Source organism: Taudactylus pleione, unplaced genomic scaffold (genome assembly GCF_031769625.1).
Source record: "Taudactylus pleione unplaced genomic scaffold, aTauple2 ptg000488l, whole genome shotgun sequence".
Classification (NCBI taxonomy): domain Eukaryota; kingdom Metazoa; phylum Chordata; class Amphibia; order Anura; family Myobatrachidae; genus Taudactylus; species Taudactylus pleione.
The window spans coordinates 1,535,331-1,558,805 of NW_028284890.1; the positions used below are offsets into that span (position 1 = coordinate 1,535,331).

The 23,475-nt window shown below is 44.1% G+C and overlaps 2 protein-coding genes across 2 annotated transcripts in view; one reads left to right on the plus strand and one right to left on the minus strand.

Moving 5' to 3' along the window:
* LOC148502641 (uncharacterized) overlaps window positions 1–23,475 on the plus strand; it is a 164,646-nt gene that overhangs the window by 71,959 nt on the left and 69,212 nt on the right. The window contains exon 8 of the mRNA XM_088449566.1: window positions 5,382–5,849. Coding sequence (XP_088305692.1) covers window positions 5,382–5,849 — 468 coding nt within the window. The remainder of the gene's footprint in view (window positions 1–5,381; window positions 5,850–23,475) is intronic.
* The window catches only part of LOC148502642 (uncharacterized), a 47,154-nt gene continuing 39,809 nt past the window's right edge, over window positions 16,131–23,475 (minus strand). The window contains exons 10-12 of the mRNA XM_088449560.1: window positions 19,363–19,451; window positions 18,405–18,862; window positions 16,131–16,268 (exon numbers count right to left, since the gene is read on the minus strand). Coding sequence (XP_088305686.1) covers window positions 16,131–16,268; window positions 18,405–18,862; window positions 19,363–19,451 — 685 coding nt within the window. The remainder of the gene's footprint in view (window positions 16,269–18,404; window positions 18,863–19,362; window positions 19,452–23,475) is intronic.

Genomic DNA, 23,475 nt, shown 5'->3' on the forward strand with positions numbered 1-23,475 from the left:
GTCCTTGCGGTAAGCAGGGATAATTATGCCAGCCCCACTATCTCAGCGAGGGACTGGTTATTCTATTTTCTTTCTGGTGCAGAGGCCGAATGGTCCTCATTGGTCTATCCTCTATCTCAAATCCCTAAGCCAATGCCTAAAGGTGCCTAGGTTCAGGAGGGAACCCCTACAATCCATCATCCGAGCTATGGAACCTGGGGACTTTTATGGTATCGCTGGATATTCAGGACGCGTACCTACAGGTACCTATAGAGCCCTCTCATCAGTGTTGGATAAGGTTTGCTGTGCCACAGCAACACTTCCAATTTTCAGGCTCTGCCCTTTGGACTGTCCACAGCCCCACAGGGATTTACCAGATTTATGGCTTTTATGACAGCCACCTGTTCACTGTATCCGACTACTCCAGTATCTGGATGGCCTGCTCTTAGCAGGATCACCAAGGTACTTTAAAGCCATTTCCAGTTAACCATTGCTTTCCTTCACAAGCACAAATGGTAATTCAACTGGTAAAAAGTCCTCCCTGAATCCCTCCCAGGGTATGATTCATCTGGGAGCCCTGCTGGATTCTCAGAATTGGAGAATCCTTCTGACGTCAGACAAGATCTCCACTCTTCAACTACGAGTGCGCGGAGGTCTCCACAGCCAAGTGTCATTATACTCTGTAATGCGGGTTCTGGAATCCAGGGTATCTACCTTCCGAATGGTGGAATATGCTCAGTTTCAGTCCAGGCCTTTGCAAAACTGATCCTCTCCAGATGGAACAGGTTTCTCCATCGGATCACTGTTCAGACGATGATGCTCTCTCCGGAGGTGTGTCTGTCTCTATCTGGGTGGCTATAGCCATCTCATCTAGGGTAATCCTTACAACAGATGCCAGTCTCTGGGGCACAGTGACTGGTGCACATTCCTTTTGGGACAGTTGGATGTCTGTCGATTCTGCCCAGCCAATCAACTTATTGGAACTTCAAGCTGTCTTGGGCCCTTGCTCTGGCCTAACACACACTTCACGGTAAACCTGTAAAGGTTCAGTCCGACAATGTCACAACAGTGGCTTACATCTAGGAGACACTCGTAGTTGGGCAGCAATGACAGGAATGTCATACATTCTGACATAGACCAAGGGTCTCCTCCCAGCCATCTCTGCAGTGTTCATTCCGGGAGTTCTCCATTGGGAAGGGGACTTCCTCAGCCATCACAACATGCATCCCGGGGAATGGTCTCTTCTCCAAGAGAGGTTTCAACTACTAGTGAGCAGAGGGGGCCTTCCAGAGGTGGTCCTCATGGCCTCCTGACTCTATCACACACTGCCGGTGTTAGGGTCCAGAACTAGAGGTACTGAAGCAACCTTTGGTGACGCGTTGTCAGTGAAGTGGACCTTCCAATTTGTGTTCTTGTTTCCTTCGGTCTCCCTTCCTCGAGTACTTTGGAGGTTCAATCGAGACAGAGATACTGTCCTGCTGGTGGCTCCAGATTGACCCAGACATCTCTGGTACTTAGATTTTCGGAGTCTCTCCATCGACACTGTTCCTGCTGCCTCAATATCCGGAACTGTTGTCTCAGGGTCCTTGCCTTTCCCTGGACCTGGATCGTTTGTATTTGAGTGCATCCCTACTGTGGTCCTAAGTATTCTTTTGGCTCTGTCATCGGGATGTTTAGAGCATCTAGGCAAGCTTTTGCTGGGATCTACCACAGAATATGGCATACATAATTCTTATGGTATTGTACCTGTAGCTACGATCCTTAGGTGTTTAGGATTTCCAGAAGTTCTGGCATTCCTTCCAGCTGGCTTGGGTCAAGCCCTCCACCTGGCCTCCCTGAAAGTGCGGGTCTCTGCATTTTCAGTATGGTTCGGTTGTGGAATAGCCCAACTCTCGGGTATCCAGATCCTCCTTCACGGTGTTTTCTGGATTCTACCTCCCTTTATCCCCCCTAGGGGCTCCTGGAGATTTGCCGTTGGTTCTTCATGCCCTCCTGGGACCTCCATTTGAACCACTAGTTTTGATAGCCCTTACGTGGTTTATGGCTTAGACTCTTTCTTATGGCGTTTGCATCTGCCAGGAGAGTGTCGGAATTGGGAGCATTCTCATGTGGCTCCCTCTTCTGGATATTTCACCAAGACAGGGTTATGAGTCGCACTTGTCCTGTGTTTTTTCCTAAAGTGGTTTTTAAGTTCCATATTATTCAGGAACTTACTGTACCGACATTTCAGTCTCCAGTCCTATCAGCTGGGCTGGCCTCATTGACTGTGGTCCGGCCTCTCAGGATCTACGTGGTCCATTCAAGTTCCTTCAGGAAATCAGACTCCTTATTTGTCGTCTATGGATTTCACAGGAAAGGATGGCCGGCCAATAAACAAGCATTGGCTAGATGGCTTCGTATGGCTATCTCAGGGGCCTACACATAGGAAGGCCTTTCTGTTTCTGTTGATGCTTATTCTACTCGGGCTGTGGGCCCCTCGTGGGTGGCTCGCTGTGACGCCTCGGCTGTTCTGCCTTGCAAGGTGGCCACTTGGTCTTCTGTCCAAACCTTTCTAAGGTTCTATGCATTGGATTCCTTTGCCTCTCAGGATGCTTCCTTTGGGCGATGGATTCTCCAGGAGCATCCCCACCCTTATAAGGACTGCTTTGGGACATCCCCAAGGTCAACCCTATGGACCCTGAAGAAGAAAATGAGATATGGTAAGAACTTACCCTTGTTATCTCTCTTTCTTCGAAGTCCATAGGTTCCACAGGGCACCCACCCTGACGTACCTGGCTTCATATGAGCTGTGTTACTGGTCACTGGTTTCCCATCTCCTTCTCTGAGTATGGTTCTTCAGTGTTCCAGACTTCTCTTTCTTTCCTCCTCTGGCCTTTGGCTACTTGCAAACTGAGGTGCCTCTGGCTTGGGGGCGGGGTTATAGGGAGAGTGGATCCAGTGCATCCTGGGAGCTGAAAGCTTTAACTGCGTGGTGGCCGGATTTGGTTCCCAACCTATACCCCAAGGTCGACCCTGTGGACCCTATGGATTTTGAAGAAAGAGAGATAACAAGGGTAAGCTCTTACCATATCTCTCATTTTCTGTGACACTAATAAAACCAGAGCCCGGCTCTACAATCCTGTGAGTCTCATGCAGACCCAGAAAGAAAACTAATTCTGCTAGAAATGTGCAGAGAACATGCAGAGCCTTAATGTGACTATTACACAGGCGTGGTGATGTGACTATTACACAGGCGTGGTGATGTGACTGTTACACAGGCGTGGTAACGTATTACACAGGCGTGATGATGTGACTATTACACAGGCATGGTGACGTGACTATTACACAGGCGTGGTAACATATTACATAGGCGTGGTAATGTGACGATTACACAGCTGTGGTGATGTGACTATTACACAAGCGTGGTAATGTGACGGTTACACAGGTGTGGTAACGTATTACACAGGCGTGATGATGTGACTATTACACAGGCGTGATGATGTGACTATTACACAGGCATGGTGACGTGACTATTACACAGGCGTGGTAACGTATTACATAGGCGTGGTGATGTGACGATTACACAGGCGTGGTGATGTGACGATTACACAGGCGTGGTGATGTGTCGATTACACAGGCGTGGTGATGTGTCGATTACACAGACGTGGTGATGTGACTATTACACAGGCGTGGTGATGTGACTATTACACAGGCGTGGTGATGTGACGATTACACAGGCGTGGTGAGGTGACTATTACTATTACACAAGCGTGGTCATGGGACTATTGCACAGGCGTGGTCATGGGACTATTGCACAGGCGTGATCATGGGACTATTGCACAGGCGTGGTCATGGGACTATTGCACAGGCGTGGTCATGGGACTATTGCACAGGCGTGATCATGGGACTATTGCACAAGCGTGGTCATGGGACTATTGCACAGGCGTGGTCATGGGACTATTGCACAGGCGTGATCATGGGACTATTGCACAGGCGTGGTCATGGGACTATAGCACAGGCGTGGTCATGGGACTATTGCACAGGCGTGGTAACGGGACATGGTAATGGGACTATTACACAGGCGTGGTCATGGGACTATTGCACAGGCGTGGTCATGGGACTATTGCACAGGCGTGATCATGGGACTAATGAACAGGCGTGGTCATGGGACTATTGCACAGGCGTGGTCATGGGACTATTGCACAGGCGTGATCATGGGACTATTGCACAGGCGTGGTCATGGGACTATTGCACAGGCGTGGTCATGGGACTATTGCACAGGCGTGGTCATGGGACTATTGCACAGGCGTGGTAATGGGACTATTGCACAGGCGTGGTCATGGGACATGGTAATAGGACTATTGCACTGGCGTGATCATGGGACTAATGAACAGGCGTGGTCATGGGACTATTGCACAGGCGTGGTCATGGGACTATTGCACAGGCGTGATCATGGGACTATTGCACAGGCGTGGTCATGGGACTATTGCACAGGCGTGGTCATGGGACTATTGCACAGGCGTGGTCATGGGACTATTGCACAGGCGTGGTCATGGGACTATTGCACAGGCGTGGTCATGGGACTATTGCACAGGCGTGGTCATGGGACATGGTAATAGGACTATTGCACTGGCGTGGTAATGGGACTATTACACAGGCGTGGTAATGGGACTATTGCACAGGCGTGGTAATGGGACTATTGCACTGGCGTGGTAATGGGACTATTACACAGGCGTGGTAAGCATTTGCAGTTACAGCTTTTCTTTCATTATAGCTCTTGGATATTTCGCACCTCTTCTGCCGTCCTGGAGGCAGCAGTATTTTATTTCACCTTTATATTATGCAAACAATTGTTTTATTATTTTAAACCATATTTCAGCTTAATCATATTCACATCCTCCTTTCACATTGCAAATTAAGCTCTTGCACAGGCACTTCAGCTATTAAAAATAAATATGTACCAAACAAACACATGTAGAGAGAGAGCACAGATTGAGAAATGTTAGTTACAAATTGTACCTTTTTAAACGTCTTAAATTCATCACTTAGAGGGTTTTTTTATATTAACCTTATTTTGTTAAAACATTAATATTACTGTACATTTATTATATTCCCAACAGGTGGAAGTAACAGATGGAATATATCGCAGGACCATCTAATTATATCTCCAGATTCTAAAATAAAAGATGACATCAGACGGGATTCTCCAGTTCTCCACAGTATAGATATGTCATCTCATTCTTCTCATGTGTCATGTTCTCCTGATAACTCAGATATCGGTATATCTATTACAACTCTCAGAGTAGATAATATTTTTCCCAATAATATAAATGCCACGTGTTCTACAAAGAAAACAAAGCGTATTACCCATCAACCTGCTAATATACATGTGAAGCCATTTTCATGTCCTGAGTGTGGGAAAGGTTTTCCATATAAATCAGTTCTTTATTCACATCAGAGAAGTCACACAGGTGAGAGGCCATTTCCATGCTCTGAGTGTGGGAAATGTTTTAGACATAAATCACATCTTGTTCAACATCAGAGAAGTCACACAGGTGAGAGGCCATTTCCATGCTCTGAGTGTGGGAAATGTTTTAGACATAAATCACATCTTGTTATACATGAGAGAAGTCACACAGGTGAGAAACCATTTCCATGCTCTGAGTGTGGAAAATGTTTTACACTGAAATCAGCCCTTGTTAGACATCTGAGAAGTCATACAGGTGAAAAACCGTTTCCATGCTCAGAGTGTGGGAAATGTTTTACACACAAATCAGATCTTGTTAGACATCAGAGAAGTCACACAGGTGAGAAGCCATTTCCATGCTCTGAGTGTGGGAAATGTTTTACCTATAAATTCAATCTTGTTACACATCAGAGAAGTCACACAGGTGAGAAACCATTTTAATGCAGTAAATGTGAGAAATATTTTACACTGAAACCAGATCTAGTTAAACATCATAGAACTCACACAGGTGAGAAACCATTTCCATGTTCTGTGTGTGGGAAATGTTTTAGACAGAAATCACATCTTGTTATACATGAGAAGTCACACAGGTGAGAGGCCACATGCTCTGATTGAGAGAAATTACATTAAAGTCAGATCTTGCGGATTATTATTCACACACATTTAAATGGGAAAGTCTGAGAGTGAAAATATTTTATCTAAAGAGCAAATCTCATGCCTAATTTGCTGAGATGGGCTCTTCAATCTCTCACAAGATAATATACACTCATTGTCACTATGCAGCGTGTATGGTCACTTTTGGAATTGTATCACCCAAAATAGCATAAGAGTGCACGAGAACATGGACCATGCTCCAGGGACTTGGGGTAAATTCATAGTGACTTGTAATGTGACATTGGGTCTAAATACCTGACAAACACGTTCCTGCTATAAGCCTCTTCCCCCACCTGCAATAACCTGTGATATACAAGGATGCCAGGTGCCCAGAGAAACATGATGTCATAAATGATCACTGTGATGTCATAGGTTTGTTTTCCAGAAATAAAGAGACCAACACAAATTGTTCTTCGGTTAGTGGCGCCATCACCAGGACACCACAAATGTGAGGGATAAGGACTGTCCTATATGTGGGTGTTCCTGGCGCTCTGGGTGGAGTCTGATTATATTTGTGTCTATAATAGGACCGCGCTCCCTCTCCTGAGCACAGAGGATGATGCTATATGTACTGGTAGACTAATAAATGTGGTTTAACATCTTGTAGTGTTATTGTTCTACCTTTTATATCACTTTATATTTTATGTTTGTTACATTAATGGGCTATAATCACTCAGGGCTAGATTTGTGATATAGTCTTGTTATAAAACTGTCCCTAGTGTCTATGGCAGCGCTAGTAAGGGGATGTGTGTGACATCACTGGCGGGGGTGTGATGTAATAACAGGCATGGCTGGTGCCAAGAGGAAACAATGGAGATCAGACATCAGCACCACTGACCTGCAATAATACTATATAAAATCTGCACTGCTATATCCATATAATATAGTGCAAATACCATGAAAAAAATTAATACAATTTATTAAAATAATCATAGGTTAAAGGACATTAAATGCATGGGTCCCAGCATCAAAAATATAAAATAGCATAAACAATACACAAATGTAGACAATAATTATGCAATAATTGTCACAAAAAGAACCCTTGTTAAAATCCACTCAATATGGTGAGGTATTAACGTGTAGATGTTCTTTATGTCCAAAAAGGCATCACCAGAGTTCCCAACAGTGGAAACTAATGTACAGTCAATTGAAGATGTTGATACATGTGACAAAGAGACACTTCTCTGTTAAATATTATCTTCACTGAATAGTAACAAAGTTCTAACATGTATTCCAATGTGTGTATGTGGAGATACAGAGGTAATGGATGTGTATTCCAGGTAGCTTACCCCAATAATTAGATGTGGTGATCACCCAATTCTCCATCTCCTAGTTGTTTTAAGGACTGGTGCTGTCTCTGGGATCCAAGTATAATGTGAGCGTCTCTGTCTACTCACTTGGATGAGACTGCCATCTCTACCCTATGAGAGCAGGTGACTGCCGAGTAATCACGTGGTCCACTGTCACGGCTGCCGACACTTGCGACTCCTGGAATGAGTCGGGCCTACTGGGCACTATAAACTAAGGTGGTTTTAGGAATGACCTTTTCATAAAATCTCAGTAGCACGGAATAAAAGTAAATAGAATTTTTTCACAGGCAAAAATATATAGCAATGTTTCACATAAAGTCCCAACAACACAGGGGTTCAAATATGCAGTAATTAATATAGGAGCAAACCTGTATATGTAAATAAAGTCTTTGATGCACAAGAACTAATGTGGTAGGGAAACCCCGAGTCCAATATGAGGCTAAGACCTCAGGATGGCATAGAGGACCTTAACTAGGGTTGAGCCGTGTAGCGTGATAAAAATCCAGAGCAGGGTTGAGCCCTGCAGTGTAGTGAAGATCTGGAACAGGGTTGAGCCCTGCAATGTAGTGAAAGTCGGAGCAGGGTTGAGCCCTGTGATGTAGTGAAGATCTGGGACAGGGTTGAGCCCTGCAATGTAGTGAAGGTCGGAGCAGGGTTGAGCCCTGTGATATAGTGAAGATCCGGGACAGGGTTGAGCCCTGCAATGCACTGAGGGACCGGAGCAGGGTTGAGCCCTGCAGCGTGACAAGGATCCGGAGTGGGGTTGAGCCCCGCAATGTATTGAGGGTCCGGAGCAGGGTTGAGCCCTGTGGCGTGATGAGGATCCAGAGCGGGGTTGAGCCCCACGATGCACTAAGGGTCCGGCGACGATAACGGTGCAGTTGACAACTGTAGCAAAGTTAACTACAATGTCCACGGAAGTAGAAGACAACAGGCAGAGTAAATAATGCAGCAAGGAATGGAACCACAGCAATAGAGCAGAATAACAATACTTAGGCAATGGCGATGCTGAGCTCTGTAGTGCGGCTGGTAAACTATCAGAAGTTTAACCGGAACACGGGCAGAGATAGCAAAGTCCACAGCAAACCACAGGCACAGCGGGGATCTGGCAGGAGTCCAAGAAAGACCTGAAAGTAACGTTGCACAGACACTGAGACACAGTAACAGGCTTTATACTAGAGGTCTGTGATCCATAGGAAGTTCAGAACATGTGACCTAAATGGAATCAGGTTTCAAATAATAAGCAGTCTACGAGATATTGCAATTGATTTTGATGCTTACGTGAATCCAGAATCTTATCGATCTCAAACTCCACACCTTCAGAAGTTGTTATGGGAGGTACTTTAGGCAAGCTGTCATGAAATCGATTAAGAATCAATGGTCTAAGCAAGGAGACATGAAAGGAGTTAGGTACATGCATGGTTGGAGGTAACTGTAACTTACATGCTACTGGATTGATAATTTTTACAATATGAAAAGGCCAAATACCAGGGAGCAAACTTCATAGTAGGTACTTTAAGTCGAAGATTTCTAGTGGACAACCAGACATGATCCCCAACAGAATGTTTAGGAACAACCGAACGTTTTCTAGCAGCAAAAATGTTATAATTATGAGAGGCTTTCCTAAGACACTTATGTACCTGTCTCCACATTCCAGAAAAATGTTGGAGAGTAGCTTTAGCTGCTGGAATGTCCACTGTAGGAATTGATTGAAGCTCAGGGATGCCGACCATAGTTGGCGAAAAAAGGACTTACACCTATAGCAGATGAATAATGAAAGTTATGGGCAAACTCAGCCCAAGGCAAAAAATCCATCCAATCATCTTGAGAAGAGGAAATATACATTCTCAAGAAAGTTTCCAAATCCTGGTTTACTCTTTCGGTTTGTCCATTTGACTGAGGATGATATGCAGAAGAAAACTGTAATTTAATTAGCAATGTTGAACATAAGGCCCTCCAAAAACGAGCAACAAACTGGACACACCGATCAGACACTATCTCAGAAGGAAATCCATGAAGACGGAATATCTCTTTAATAAATATTTGTGCTAATTTGGGGGCTGATGGAATTCGAGCCAAAGGACAAAAATGGGCCATCTTGGTAAAACAATCCACCACTACCCAAATAACCATACACCCCCTAGACTCAGGAAGATCTGTGATTAAATCCATGGAAAGATGGGTCCATGGTTGGGTAGGAATGGGTAGTGGATGGAGAGGACCTACAGGAGACTGACGGGAGGATTTATGTTGTACACACTTAGAACAAGAACGTATAAACTATTGGACATCTTTTTTCATGGAGGACCACCAATAAGAACGTTGCAAAAATGAGTACATTTTATGAATCTCTGGATGTCCAGAGAAATGAGAATTTTGAGCCCAAGAAAGAAGTTTACCTCGTAACTCAGGTGCCACAAATATCTTCCCAGGAGGAGGATCAGGAGAGATGGAGGTTGAAGAAAAGGCCAGAGGCTTTATTATAGGGTACCATTGATCCTCATTTTGTTCTTTCTCTTCCAACATTGACCGAGAAAGTGCATCTTCCTTTTTATTCAATGAACCTGGACGATACCTGTGGGCAAAATCAAAACGAGAAAAGAAGAGTGCCCAACGAGCCTGTCGTGGGTTCAAACAATGGGCAGTCTTCAAATACAACAAATTCTTATGATCTGTAAAAATAGTAATGGAAAGCTTTGCGCCTTCTAATAAATATCTCCATTCCTCCAATGCTAACTTAATAGCTAACAATTCTTGGTCCCCAATGGAGTAATTACTCTCAGCGCTGGAAAACTTTCATGAAAAGAATCCACAAGATACTGTTCTCCCATCTGCAGCCACTTGTGACAAAATAGCCCCAACTCCTTAAGTGGAGGCATGCACTTCCAGCATAAATGGTTTCTCAACATCAGGTTGAACTAGACAAGGGACCACAGAAAATGCATCTTTAAGAGTCTGGAAGGCATCCAATGCCTCTGGGGACCACACTTTGGGATTAGCCCCTTTTGTTGTCATAGCAGTAATTGGAGCCACAATCGTTGAAAACGCTTTGATAAACTTTCTGTAATAATTGGCAAAGCCTAAAAATCTCTGAATAGACCTTAATGAAGTGGGCAAAACCAAATCTTAAATAGCCTTCAACTTCTCGGGGTCCATCTGAAGTTCGGAACCAGAGATAATATACCCCCAAAAAGGGTATAACCGGAACTTCAAAAACGCACTTGGAGATCTTACCATAAAACTTATTAGCTTGAAGACGACTTAATACCTCTTTGACATGGGAAAGATGATCAGAAAGATTCCTGGAAAAAAATCAAAATATCATCAAGATAAACAATAACAAACTGATAAAGTATATCTTGGAAAATTTAATTAATAAACTCCTGGAACACCGCGGGAGCATTACATAAGTCAGAAGGCATGACGAGGTTCTCATAATGGCCATCTTGCATATTAAACGCAGTTTTCCACTCATCTCCTTCTATAACTCTGATCAAGTTGTAAGCTCCTCTTAAATCAAGTTTAGTAAACAGTCAAGACCCCTTAACTCCTTCAAACAACTCTGTAATGAGAGGCAAAGGATATTTGTTTTTTACCGTGATCTCATTTAGACCTCTAAAGTCGATACATGGACGAAGACCACCATCTTTTTTCTTTACAAAAAAGAAGCCCGCTCCAGCGGGAGATGAAGAAGGACTGATAAACCCCTTTCATAGGTTATCTTGCACATATTCTGACATGGCTTGAGTCTCAGGAACAGAGGACCTGATTCAGACCCGGTCACAAGCGCAGAGCGCTCGCTACCGGGTCGATGGTCACCCACTGCGCATGCGCACGATGGAGCCGGCTCCGGCATGCACATGCGTGAGACCCGGCTAGTGACGGGCACTCCGTTGCTCTGGGTCTCGCCCAAAGGGGCCGAGCTGTTGATGTTGAGCGACAGCTCGGCCCGTTTGGTGAGCGGGCCGGGGGGGTGGCTGCCCAAACGGAGGTGTTCCCATGAGAACACCTGCCGTTTGGGGGCGGCCCCACTGACATCACAAGTGATGTCAGTGGAGAGCTTCCAGCTCTGTTAGAGCCGAAAGCTCTCTGGGGCTTGCGATGGATGAGACCCTACCACAAGGGTCTTGTCGCAAGCCCGATGGTGTTGACCATCGCGACCATCATCCTGGCCACTCGTACTAGCTGTGGATGGACACCTACAGCTATGCGAGCGGCCAGGAGGCCGCTCAAAAAAAAAAAGACGGGTCTGATTCAGAGCAAGCGCTCTGTCAGAGCGAGCAGCTCTGAATCAGGCCCAGAGCGAGGGTACACTCGACCTTTGGGTGGCATTTTACCAGGAATAAGTTCAATAGGACAATCCCAGGGATGATGTGGTGGAAGTTCGTCTGCCGCCTGCTCAGAAAAGACATCAGCAAATTCATGATAAGGCTGTGGGAGAGAAGGTGGAACATCTACTTTCACTTCAGCCAATCGTACCACATGAATCAAACAATTTAATTTGCATTTAGGGCTCCAAGAAAGAATTTGAGAACAAGTCCAATCAATAGGAGGGTTATGAAGCGTTAACCATGGTAAACCAAGAACTATATCATACATAGAAATAGGTAATACCAAAAACTAAACTTTCTTCATGCAAAGCTCCAACCCTCAACTTCACAGACTTTGTTTGATATGTAACATATCCATTAGAAATTCTAGTCCCAGTTAATTTGACAACAGGAATTTGCAATTCTTGAACCAAAGACAATGAAATAAAATTGCCAGCTGCTCCAGAATCTAGCAATGCAGAAAACTCTTGACACGGAGAACCAAAATCTGGAATACCCACAGAGATTAAACAATCCTTTTTGGGGAAAACTTTTGAAAGCACCCCTAGTTTGACTTCCCCTCCATCAACTAGGGATGACCGTTTTCCCAGCCTTATTGGACATTTAGCCAAAAAATGTTCTGAGGATGCACAATACAAGCACAAATTAGAACACCTCCTACGTTGCTTCTCCACTTCAGACAACTTAGCTTTATTATTTTGCATAGGCTCATCAGATGTATCATGAAAGGAGCGAGACTGGGTAAGAGAATTCTTAGAACCCTCAGAGCGACTCCTCTGAACCCCTTGTTCTCGCATACGCAAATCAATTTTAATAGTGAATGAAATTAACTAATCAATTTCTCAGGAAGATCCTAAGTCACGAACTCATCTTTAAGTCTCTCAGAGAGACCATTCTAATATGCTGCTCTTAATGCCTCATTGTTCCACTTAAATTCTGCCGCTATAGTTTGAAAACAAACCACATACTGACCAACTGGAGATGTTCCCTGTTTTACTCGTAAAATGTCACAGATGCGGCCACTGATCTTCCAGGTTCATCAAATATCCTTTTAAAAGTAGAAACAAAAGCTTTGTAATTAGACATTAAAGCATAATTTCTCTCCCATAAAGGAGAGGCCCACTCGAGAGCAGCACCAGACAATAATGACATAATATAAGCCACTTTAACACGAGAGGTGGTAAAACTTTGGAGTAATAATTCAAAATGAATCTCACATTGGTTGAGAAATGCTCTACAGGTTTTTGGATTACCATAAGAGGTAGGAGTCGGTAAGCGTAGGTGAGGAGCAGAAACCCTTAATGTACTTGTAACAGGAATCTTAGGTTTATCAAGACGTGTGGAAAGATCCTGTAAACATTGCAAAACTTGAACTTTAGTATATTCCTGTACTTCCAGACGGGCGGTCAAACCCTGATGCACCTATACCCCAGTAGCCTGTTCCAGATCTGGATTCATTTTTAGGTCTGTGCAAACTGTCACGGCTGCCAACACTTGAGACTCCTGGAAGGAGTCAGGCTTACTGGGCACTATAAACTGGGGTGGTCTTTGGAATGACCTTTTCATGAAATCTCAGTAACACGGAATAAAAGTAAATAGAATTTATTCATAGGCAAAAATATATAGCAACATTTCACATAAAGTCTCAACAACACAGGAGTTCAAATATGCAGTAATTAATATAGGAGTAAACCCCTATATGTACATAAAGTCTTTGATGCACAAGAACTAATGTGGTAGGGAAATCCAGAGTCCAATATGAGGCTAAGACCTCAGGATGGCATAGAGGACCTTAACTAGTGTTGAGCCGTGTAGCGCGATAAAAATCCAGAGCAGGGTTGAGCCCTGCAGTGTAGTGAAGATCTGCAACAGGGTTGAGCCCTGAGACGTAGTGAAGATCCGGAACAGAGCTGAGCCCTGCAATGTAGTGAAGGTCAGAGCAGGGTTGAGGCCTGTGATGCAGTGAAGATCCGGGACAGGGTTGAGCCCTGCAATGTAGTGAAGGTCGGAACAGGGTTGAGCCCTGTGATATAGTGAAGATCCGGGACAGGGTTGAGCCCTGCGATGCACTGAGGAGCAGGTTTGAGCCCTGCAGCGTGACGGGGATCCAGAGCGGGGTTGAGCCCCACGATGTACTAAGGGTCCGGCGACGATAACTAACGTGCAGTTGACAACTGTAGTAAAGTTAACTACAATGTCCACGGAAGTAGAAGACAACAGGCAGAGTAAATAATGCAGCAAGGAATGGAACCACAGCAATAGAGCAGAATAACAATACTTAGGCAATGGCGATGCTGAGCTCTGTAGTGCGGCTGGTAAACTATCAGAAGTTTAACCGGAACACGGGCAGAGATAGCAAAGTCCACAGCAAACCACAGGCACAGCGGGGATCTGGCAGGAGTCCAAGAAAGACCTGAAAGTAACGTTGCACAGACACTGAGACACAGTAACAGGCTTTATACTAGAGGTCTGTGATCCATAGGAAGTTCAGAACATGTGACCCAAATGGAATCTGTTTTGAAATAATGAGCAATCTAGGAATCCCACAACCTGACAACACCTTGGAAACAGATGATCACTTTAACTCTCTATCCCCTGTATGTGGGGAACACCAGCAACCAGGATAGTTCCTCCAACGACCACAATGGAATTTTGGCAAATGTAGTTTATCTTTATGTACTGAAATAGTTGCAGTCCTGACACACTGTAGTTCCCGACTGTCACGGGACAGTATGTTAGACGGTTAGAAAATACCAGAGCCGCTTGTATGCGTCGTGGTGAATCCACTTGGTGCAGGCTTCCTTAATGGGTCTCCGCAATCTATAGCAATGTGGTACGATGTCACAATATTAAAGGGCTAGTGAGCTAGGTGTGCACAGTCTACCTTATGCGTTTCTTTACACCTGGTAATTTTGTGAGAGGAAACACTACTGAGGTTACTTATTGTCCCTACAGAGGGATACACCTGTGTGTATCACATACAATGATTAATAAGTTTGAACAATGTTGTTCACAGATGTATCGGGGGTACACACACGCCAACATGTTCACGATATATCGCCCAGTGTGTACACAGCTTTATTAGGGTGGAGGAAAGCCGACTGGTGCTCCTACATACCCTTGGGTGAAAGGGAGACAGAGACCGGGAGTCCCACTAACTATACCGGGTCTCCACAACTGGTGCCTTTACACCACACACCCTCCGAATAGACAGAGACCGGGAGTCCCACTAACTATAGTCTCCACAACTGGTGCCTTTACACCACATACCCTCCGAATAGACACAGACCGGGAGTCCCACTAACTATAGTCTCCACAACTGGTGCCTTTACACCACATACCCTCCGAATAGACACAGACCGGGAGTCCCACTAACTATACCAGGTCTCCACAACTGGTGCCTTTACACCACATACCCTCCGAATAGACACAGACCGAGAGTCCCACTAACTATACCGGGTCTCCACAACTGGTGCCTTTACACCACATACCCTCCGAATAGACACAGACCGAGAGTCCCACTAACTATACCGGGTCTCCACAACTGGTGCCTTTACACCACATACCCTCCGAATAGACACAGACCGAGAGTCCCACTAACTATACCGGGTCTCCACAACTGGTGCCTTTACACCACATACCCTCTGAATAGACAGAGACCGGGAGTCCCATTAACTATACCGGGTCTCCACAACTGGTGCCTTTACACCACATACCCTCCGAATAGACAGAGACTGGGAGTCCCACTAACTATACCGGGTCTCCACAACTGGTGCCTTTACACCACATACCCTCCGAATAGACAGAGACCGGGAGTCCCAGTAACTATACCAGGTCTCTACAACTGGTGCCTTTACACCACATACCCTCCGAATAGACAGAGACCGGGAGTCCCACTAACTATACCAGGTCTCTACAACTGGTGCCTTTACACCACATACCCCCAGAATAGACAGAGACCGGGAGTCCCAGTAACTATACCGGGTCTCTACAACTGGTGCCTTTACACCACATACCCCCAGAATAGACAGAGACCGGGAGTCCCAGTAACTATACCAGGTCTCTACAACTGGTGCCTTTACACCACATACCCTCCGAATAGACAGAGACCGGGAGTCCCAGTAACTATACCAGGTCTCTACAACTGGTGCCTTTACACCACATACCCTCCGAATAGACAGAGACCGGGTCCCACTAACTATACCAGGTCTCTACAACTGGTGCCTTTACACCACATACCCCCAGAATAGACAGAGACGGAGATTAGGAGGCACACGGAGTGCATAACCCAGGCGGCTCCCTTTGCACAGAGACGGAGGTAAAAACGACTAACTGCATCTATTATTTATATTAAATAACAGCTGCTACAGATCTGTTTGCTCAGCATTTTAAACCTTTTACAACTTGGCATTAAACACCAGCAGTGAGCATAACAAATAGTTTTTTCTCCAATTGCAAAAACTGGAACATTGTAACATTCTCAGCAGCAATTTTGTTCTTACGGCAACAGCTACATTTATATGGAACATTCAATTGTTCATTTCTCTTCTATAAACGGAGACATTACACAGCTATAAAATCTGGTGTCTCCTATTTCACATCGTGGGACTAATTATCTCATCTGACATTGGCTATTGGAGCTGGAATTAAGCTCAATGTGTATATATTTATACTGAGGGATTCTTCTTTGGTGTTACAAATCCCCCCATATGAATACCCTTGTGGTTATCTCATATTCATTTTATCTATTTGTACATTCAATATTTTCCTGATGTATTATATGTTGAATATGTGTAGAATTGTATAAAGATTGTGTTCTTTTTTTTATAATAGTTTTTATTGAAAGTTTAATACAAAGAAATGGGGATACAGAAATAAAAAGAAGGGAAGTGTGGGAAGCCAGACATATTATATATCACAATATAAATCAATCTTGGTCAGTTTACATATAATTAATACATACACATTTTAAGAGAAGAAAAATGTTTTATAATATACTTCACAACAAGTATAAACGAGGTACTAAGTAGTCAGTGAATGGGACTACCCCGAATCTGAGTGAGGTGAACAGAGATCACCGAGATCAACCAGAGCACTATAAATGGTGGAATAGCCTTATTTTTCCCTATATTCTCCCCATATAAACCATTTCATATGGATGGAGTTGGCGGAGGAGGAGTATTTGGTATCTGTTGTTTCAAAAACAAAGTGCTTATGTATCTTGTGTTCTATGATTGTGATGTTGGGGAGAGAGGCTGTCTTCCACCCCTGAGCAATTGTAGCTTTCATAGCAATCAACTCATGACATAATATATCTCACCACGTGATAATTCCCTAGATAAAAGCAATTAGAGGTTCCGCTTGAATGGTAATGCCAGCTATTTTACTTCTTATAAAACACCGCATTCCACAGGGGGCGAAGCAGAGGACAGGACCAAAAGACATGAAAGATGTCTCCCACCAAACCACAACCTCTCCAGCAATATAGAGACACAGAGGGTCAGATCTTATGCTGCCTTTCAGGTGTAAAATATGAATCAGCAGCAGCGATGGAAAGGTGGGTTTTTTAAGTAGAGAAGGGAGGTGACTGTGCTACTAAGTCCTGCCTCATTAAACCAAATTGAGTTTGAAGAGACACAAAAGAAGCAAAATCTTCCTCTGTGAATACATCCCCCCATGAAGAGAGGCCATTCTCCGCCCATGAACCTAAGTGCATATCTGGGATCAAATTAGCTATTGATTGGAGAGATAGATTAGGAGAGGGCAGGGAGATTTCCTCATCTAAGGAAACAGGCATGCCAACACACTATTGTAGTCTGGATTGCTTTACAGAATCCCGGTCTGAAGGAGATTTCAGAAGAGGGCAGCCAGAATAGATCAGGAAGGGGAGAGGGACGCATAAGTTCCCTTTCAATAATTACCCAGGGTTTGGGAGAGTCTATTATGAACCAGTCCCTTGCCTGGCTAAGTACACACGCTGAATAGTATCCAAGTCTGGAAAGGCCACTCCTGTCACCTTAGAGAGGGAGAGAGTATTTCTCGCTATTCTGGGTCGATTCCCTTTCCAAATAAATTTAGTGAGTATTTGGTAAAATGTATTACATATGGATTTAGATAGGGGTCTAGTAATGGTTCGATATAAATACATTAGTTTAGTGAGCAGCAGCATATTTGCAGCCGCAATCCTTCCCAGCCAGGACACCTCATGTAGCAGCCATTCCTTTGTTAAATTTTCATAAGCTTTCACGAGGGGTCCAAAATTACACTCTATAAGATCATGATCTCTAGCTAAATGCACCCCCAGGTATTTGAGGGACCTAGATTTCCATGTATATCTATAATTCTCATGTAGCTTCCCCAAAAGTACATTTGGGATGTTAAGAGGGAGGGCTTCTGTCTTAGCTGTGTTGTTTGTAAAAAGACACTGCTGCGTATTGATCTAAGATGGCATGTAATGCTGGGAGAGACTTCTGGGTGGAGTACACATAATAAGATATCATCTGCAAATAAGTTTATCTTATGGGAGGAGCCTCCAAGCAAGGGACCATGTATAGTTTTGAGGGTTCTGATCATCTCAGCCAGAGGCTCAATGGCAAGCGCAAAGATGAGTGGTGAAAGTGGGCACCCCTGGCGTGTGCCGTTGGTTATGTCAAATTTGTCAGATAGACAACAGTTTACAAATACCTTCGCGGAAGGACAAGTATATAGGGCCGAAATGGAATCTAAAATTCCTCCCTGGAAACTGAAACTATGCAAAACCTTCATCAAATAACCCCAGTGCAGGCAGTCAAATGCCTTTTCGGCATCAAGCAATAGAATCAACAAAGGCTCCTTACGGTAGTCATAATATTCTACGATATTGATGACTCTACGTGTATTGTCTGGGGCTTGCCTATTCATCACAAATCCAACCTGATCCGGTTTAATGAGAGCTGGCAATAATTGAGATAAGCGACTAACAATCAACGTGGCATACAATTTGACATCTGTGTTCAGCAAAGCAATAGGTCGGTAATTAGCTACAGTGTTAGGGTCTTTGCCGGATTTTGGTATGGCAATTATTCGTGCCTCCAGCATTTCTTTAGGGAATTGCTTCGATTCCGTTGCTTCACTGAACACCAACAACAACTCCAGAGCCAGTTCTGTTTTAAAGTTATATAAAAATTGGCAGGATAGCCATCCAGACCCGGAGCCTTATCTGATTGCATTTTACCAATGGCTACATCTATTTCCTCCAGGGTCCATAGGGTGCTAAGGGACAGACAGGCCTGAGAAGACAATTTTGGGAGAGAAAGCCCACTCAAGAACTGCTTAATGAGGGCTGATATTTGTTGGACAGTATTGGGGTCATCTTTGAGGTTATAAAGTTGCGCATAACAGGTAGCAAAAGCATTAGCTATCTCGACCTTAGCCCCATGATGATTATAGATTCTCTGTATCTGACCCCTAGCCCTTTGTCCGCGCAATTTGCAAGCCAACAGCCGACTTGCTCGGTTACCAAATACATAATTTTTTTTATTTAAACGGGCAACATTACGCTGTACCTCTCTAAGTGAGAAGACTCACCTTTTCTCGGGCATAAAGAAGTTGTTTATATAGCATTTTATTAGAGGGATCTGCTTTATGAGCTTCCTCTAATTACGCTGCGTCAACTTCCGCTTTCTCATACCGCTGTTTCTATTCTCTCTTAAGCCGAGCCGTGACTTGAATTGCTGAACCTCTGATAACTGCCTTCAATGAGCACCAAAAGATAAAAATAGAAGTCTCTTCCGGCAATTTGGTTCTAAGGAAAAGAGAAAGAGCCTCCTGAACTGCTTTACGAGCCTCCGGCTGAGTCAACAGGTGGTTACCTAGTTTCCACAGGCCCGGGACTACTCTCCTATTCCCTATGTCCCATTTCAAAAAAAGGGGGGAGTGGTCTGACCATGTCATGGGAAGGATATAATAATATGTTTAAATATGGGCAGACTAAATGGGCCAAGTGGTTCTTATCTGCCGTCAAATTCTATGTTTCAAATTCTATGAGAGAGTTACTCTCTCGCTCCGGTTCTTGCACACGTGCAGTGCGGCCGCTGCGCGTGCGTAGGGCCAAAACATTGAGTCGGTTGCGGGCGCTCAGCGCTTGCAACTGACTCTGAATGAGGGCCTAAGTCCCCCATTAATGTGCCGGCATTGGTTAGGGCAGTGCGGGCCATCCTTTACATAGAGGATTATGCACCGGCTCCTAGGTCGAAGTATCCCAATTTTAAAAAGGCTAAGGTAACTTCGAACATTTTTCCCGTCTGACAAATTGACGGATCATATGGCGGGGGCCTGGCAGTCGCCATTTTTAAACATATTATTACCTCAACTCTTATTGATCCTTACTTCTTCTGAAGGATATCCTTATGTCTATCCCATGCATGTTTAAATTGCTCTACTGTCTTAGCCACTACCACCTCTGATGGGAGGCTATTCCACTTGTCCACTTCCCTTTCTGTGAAGTAATTTTTCCTCAAATTTCCCCTAAACCTACCTCCCTCCAGTTTTAGAACATGTCCTCTTGTTCTAATACTTCTCTTTCTTTGAAGAATGTTGCGTTCCTTTACCTTGTTAAAAGCCTTTATATATTTGAATGTTTCTATCAGGTCCCCCCTATCCCTTCTCTGCCGCAGACTATACATAAGATCTTTTAGCCTTTCCTGGTACGTTTTGTGGTGTAGACCTTGCACCATTTTAGTTGCCCTTCTTTGTACAGTCTCTAATGTATTAATATCCTTCTGGAGATAAGGCCTCCAGAACTGAACACAGTATTGGAGATGAGGACGTACCAATGACCTATACAGTGGTATTATCACTTCTTTCTTTCTGCTACTGATTCCTCTCCCTATGCAACCAAGCATCTGACTTGCCTTCCTCATTGCTTTGTTACAATGTTTGCTTGCCTTTAAGTCACCTGAAATAGTGACTCCTAGATCCCTTTCCTCTTCAGTAGTTTCCAGTATAGTGCCATTAATACTATATTTAGCCTTTGGATTTTTGAGACCCAAGTGCATGATCTTGCATTTTTTGGCATTAAACTGTAGTTGCCACGTTCTTGACCATTCCTCTAGTCTACCTAGATCATCAATCATTTGTTTTACCCCTCCTGGTGTGTCTACCCTGTTGCATACCTTTGTGTCATCTGCAAACAGGCATAGTTTCCCTTCAATACCATTTGCAATGTCACAAATAAAGTTATTAAAAAGCACTGGTCCTAGTACAGATCCCTGAGGTTCTCCACTGGTAACATTTCCCTCCTGAGACTGCACTCCGTTTACTAAAACTCTGTTTCCTATCCTGCAGCCATGATCTTATCCATTCAACTATCTTTGTATCTAATCCCATGCTTTCTAGTTTATTTAACAGTCTGCAATGTGGAACAGTGTCAAAAGCCTTACTAAAGTCTAGGTAAGCTATATCTATGGCCCCCCCTTTATCTATTTCCCTCGTCACCCAGTCAAAAAAGTCAATAAGATTTGTTTGACATGATCTCCCCCCAGTAAATCCATGCTGTTTGGGATCCTGCAAATTGTTGGATATGAGATAATCTACGACTCTTTCTTTTAAGAGTGTTTCCATCAATTTCCCAACTACTGATGTAAGGCTCACTGGTCGGTAGTCACTGGTCGGTAGTTACTTGCCTCTTCCTTGCTTCCACTTTTGTGCAGTGGGACGTTGCTCTTTTCCAGTCCTCTGGAATTACTCCAGTAGCTAGTGACTGGTTAAATAATTCTGTTAATGGTGTTACCAGCACCCCTTTAAGCTCTTTTATTATCCTTGGATGTATCCCATCTGGCCCCATTGATTTATCCACTTTCAGTTTTGAGAGTTCTGATAGGATCTTCTCCTCTGTTAATGTGCTTGTTCCTACCTCATTTTTCTGATTACACCTGTAACTTAGCTGTGGCCCCTTTCCCTCTCTCTCAGTAACTGTGGCCCCTTTCCCTCTCTCTCAGTAACTGTGGCCCCTTTCCCTCTCTCTCAGTAACTGGGCCCCTTTCCCTCTCTCAGTAACTGTGGCCCCTTTCCCTCTCTCTCAGTAACTGTGGCCCCTTTCCCTCTCTCAGTAACTGTGGCCCCTTTCCCTCTCTCTCAGTAGCTGTGGCCCCTTTCCCTCTTTATCAGTAACTGTGGCCCCTTTCCTTCTCTCTCAGTAACTGTGGCCCCTTTCCTTCTCTCTCAGTAACTGTGGCCCCTTTCCCTCTCTCTCAGTAACTGTGGCCCATTTCCCTCTCTCTCAGTAACTGTGGCCCCTTTCCCTCTCTCAGTAGTGAATACTGAACAAAAATAATTATTAAGATGATCAGCTATTACATTGTCTCCCTCAACAAGACTCCCTCTTTCTGTCTCTAGTCTTTTTATTCCACCTTTTGTCTTTCTCCTTTCGCTTATATACTTAAAAAAAGTTTTGCCCCCTTTACCCACTGACTGTGCCATCTTCTCCTCAGCTTTTGCCTTTGCACATCTGATTACTTTCTTAGCCTCCTTCTGCTTTACAAGCTACTCCTCTTTGTCTTCATTATTTTGCGTCAACTTGAATTTCCTAAAGGCCATCTTATTTGCCTTCACATACATGCTACATCTTTCCCAAACCACACTGGCTTCCTTTTCCTGGTGGTTTTCCTAACCTTTTTGATACAAAGGTCTGTTGCCTTTAATATTGCACTTTTTAAATTTTCCCACTCTGCCAAAGATTCGCTTAGACATCTTCCCATCCCTGCAAAATCAGCCTTCCTAAAATCTAACACCTTTGTTTTTGTATGGGGTGAGTCAGTATCGGTCTTTATTCTGAACCATACTGCTTGATGATCACTGGATCCCAGGTTTTCACCCACTTTTACATCAGATATTCTGTCTCCATTTGTAAGTATTAAATCTAATATTGCGTCTTTCCGAGTGGGCTCCCTCACCAATTGCTGGAGGGAGGCTCCCTGCAATGAATTCAGAATGTCCCTACTTCTAGTGAAACTTGCCACAGGCACCTCCCAGTTTATATCGGGTAGATTAAAATCTCCCATGATTATAACCTCTCCTTTTAATGCCGTTTTAGTGATGTCCTGCAGTAGTTTATTGTCCAGTTCCTCTTCCTGACCTGGTGGTCTGTAGATCACCCCAATACAAAGAATCACTTTCACCCTTGTTTCTATAGTCAGCCAAAGGGACTTGTTTTTTTCTTCAATACTATGTATTAACGTAGTATTTATGCTCTCCTTGATATACATTGCTACTCCTCTGCCTATTCTTCCCATTCTGTCCTTCCTAAATAAAGTATATCCTGGTATAGCTATGTCCCAGTCATGATTTTCATTGCACCATGACTCCGTAATAGCCACAATATCCAGATCATCCCTTGTCATTATTGCAATTAGTTCAGGGATTTTAGGGCCTGATTCAGAGCCGTACGCTATTTGCGGACGGTCGTTCTGAAAAAGGAGCTGGCTATTTAAATGAAGCGCTCGCTCTTTGCGGTCTGTTGACGCCTCGAAGTCTGAACGAGCGAACAAAACCTGCGGCAGCTATTTTGAGAAAAACGCCCCCTGGCTGCTCGCATCATACGTCATCTCCGGTATTTATTAATCGAGTACATCGAACGGCGTATGAACTGCTCGCTATTCTTGTGGTAGCATTTTCCTACCGCAATCATGCGAGCAGTTCTGGCTAAAAGACAACCAAGTGACATGGTCGATGACGCTGCTTTGTTAATTATGCACTCCCATTAAACGCCCGTTTTGAC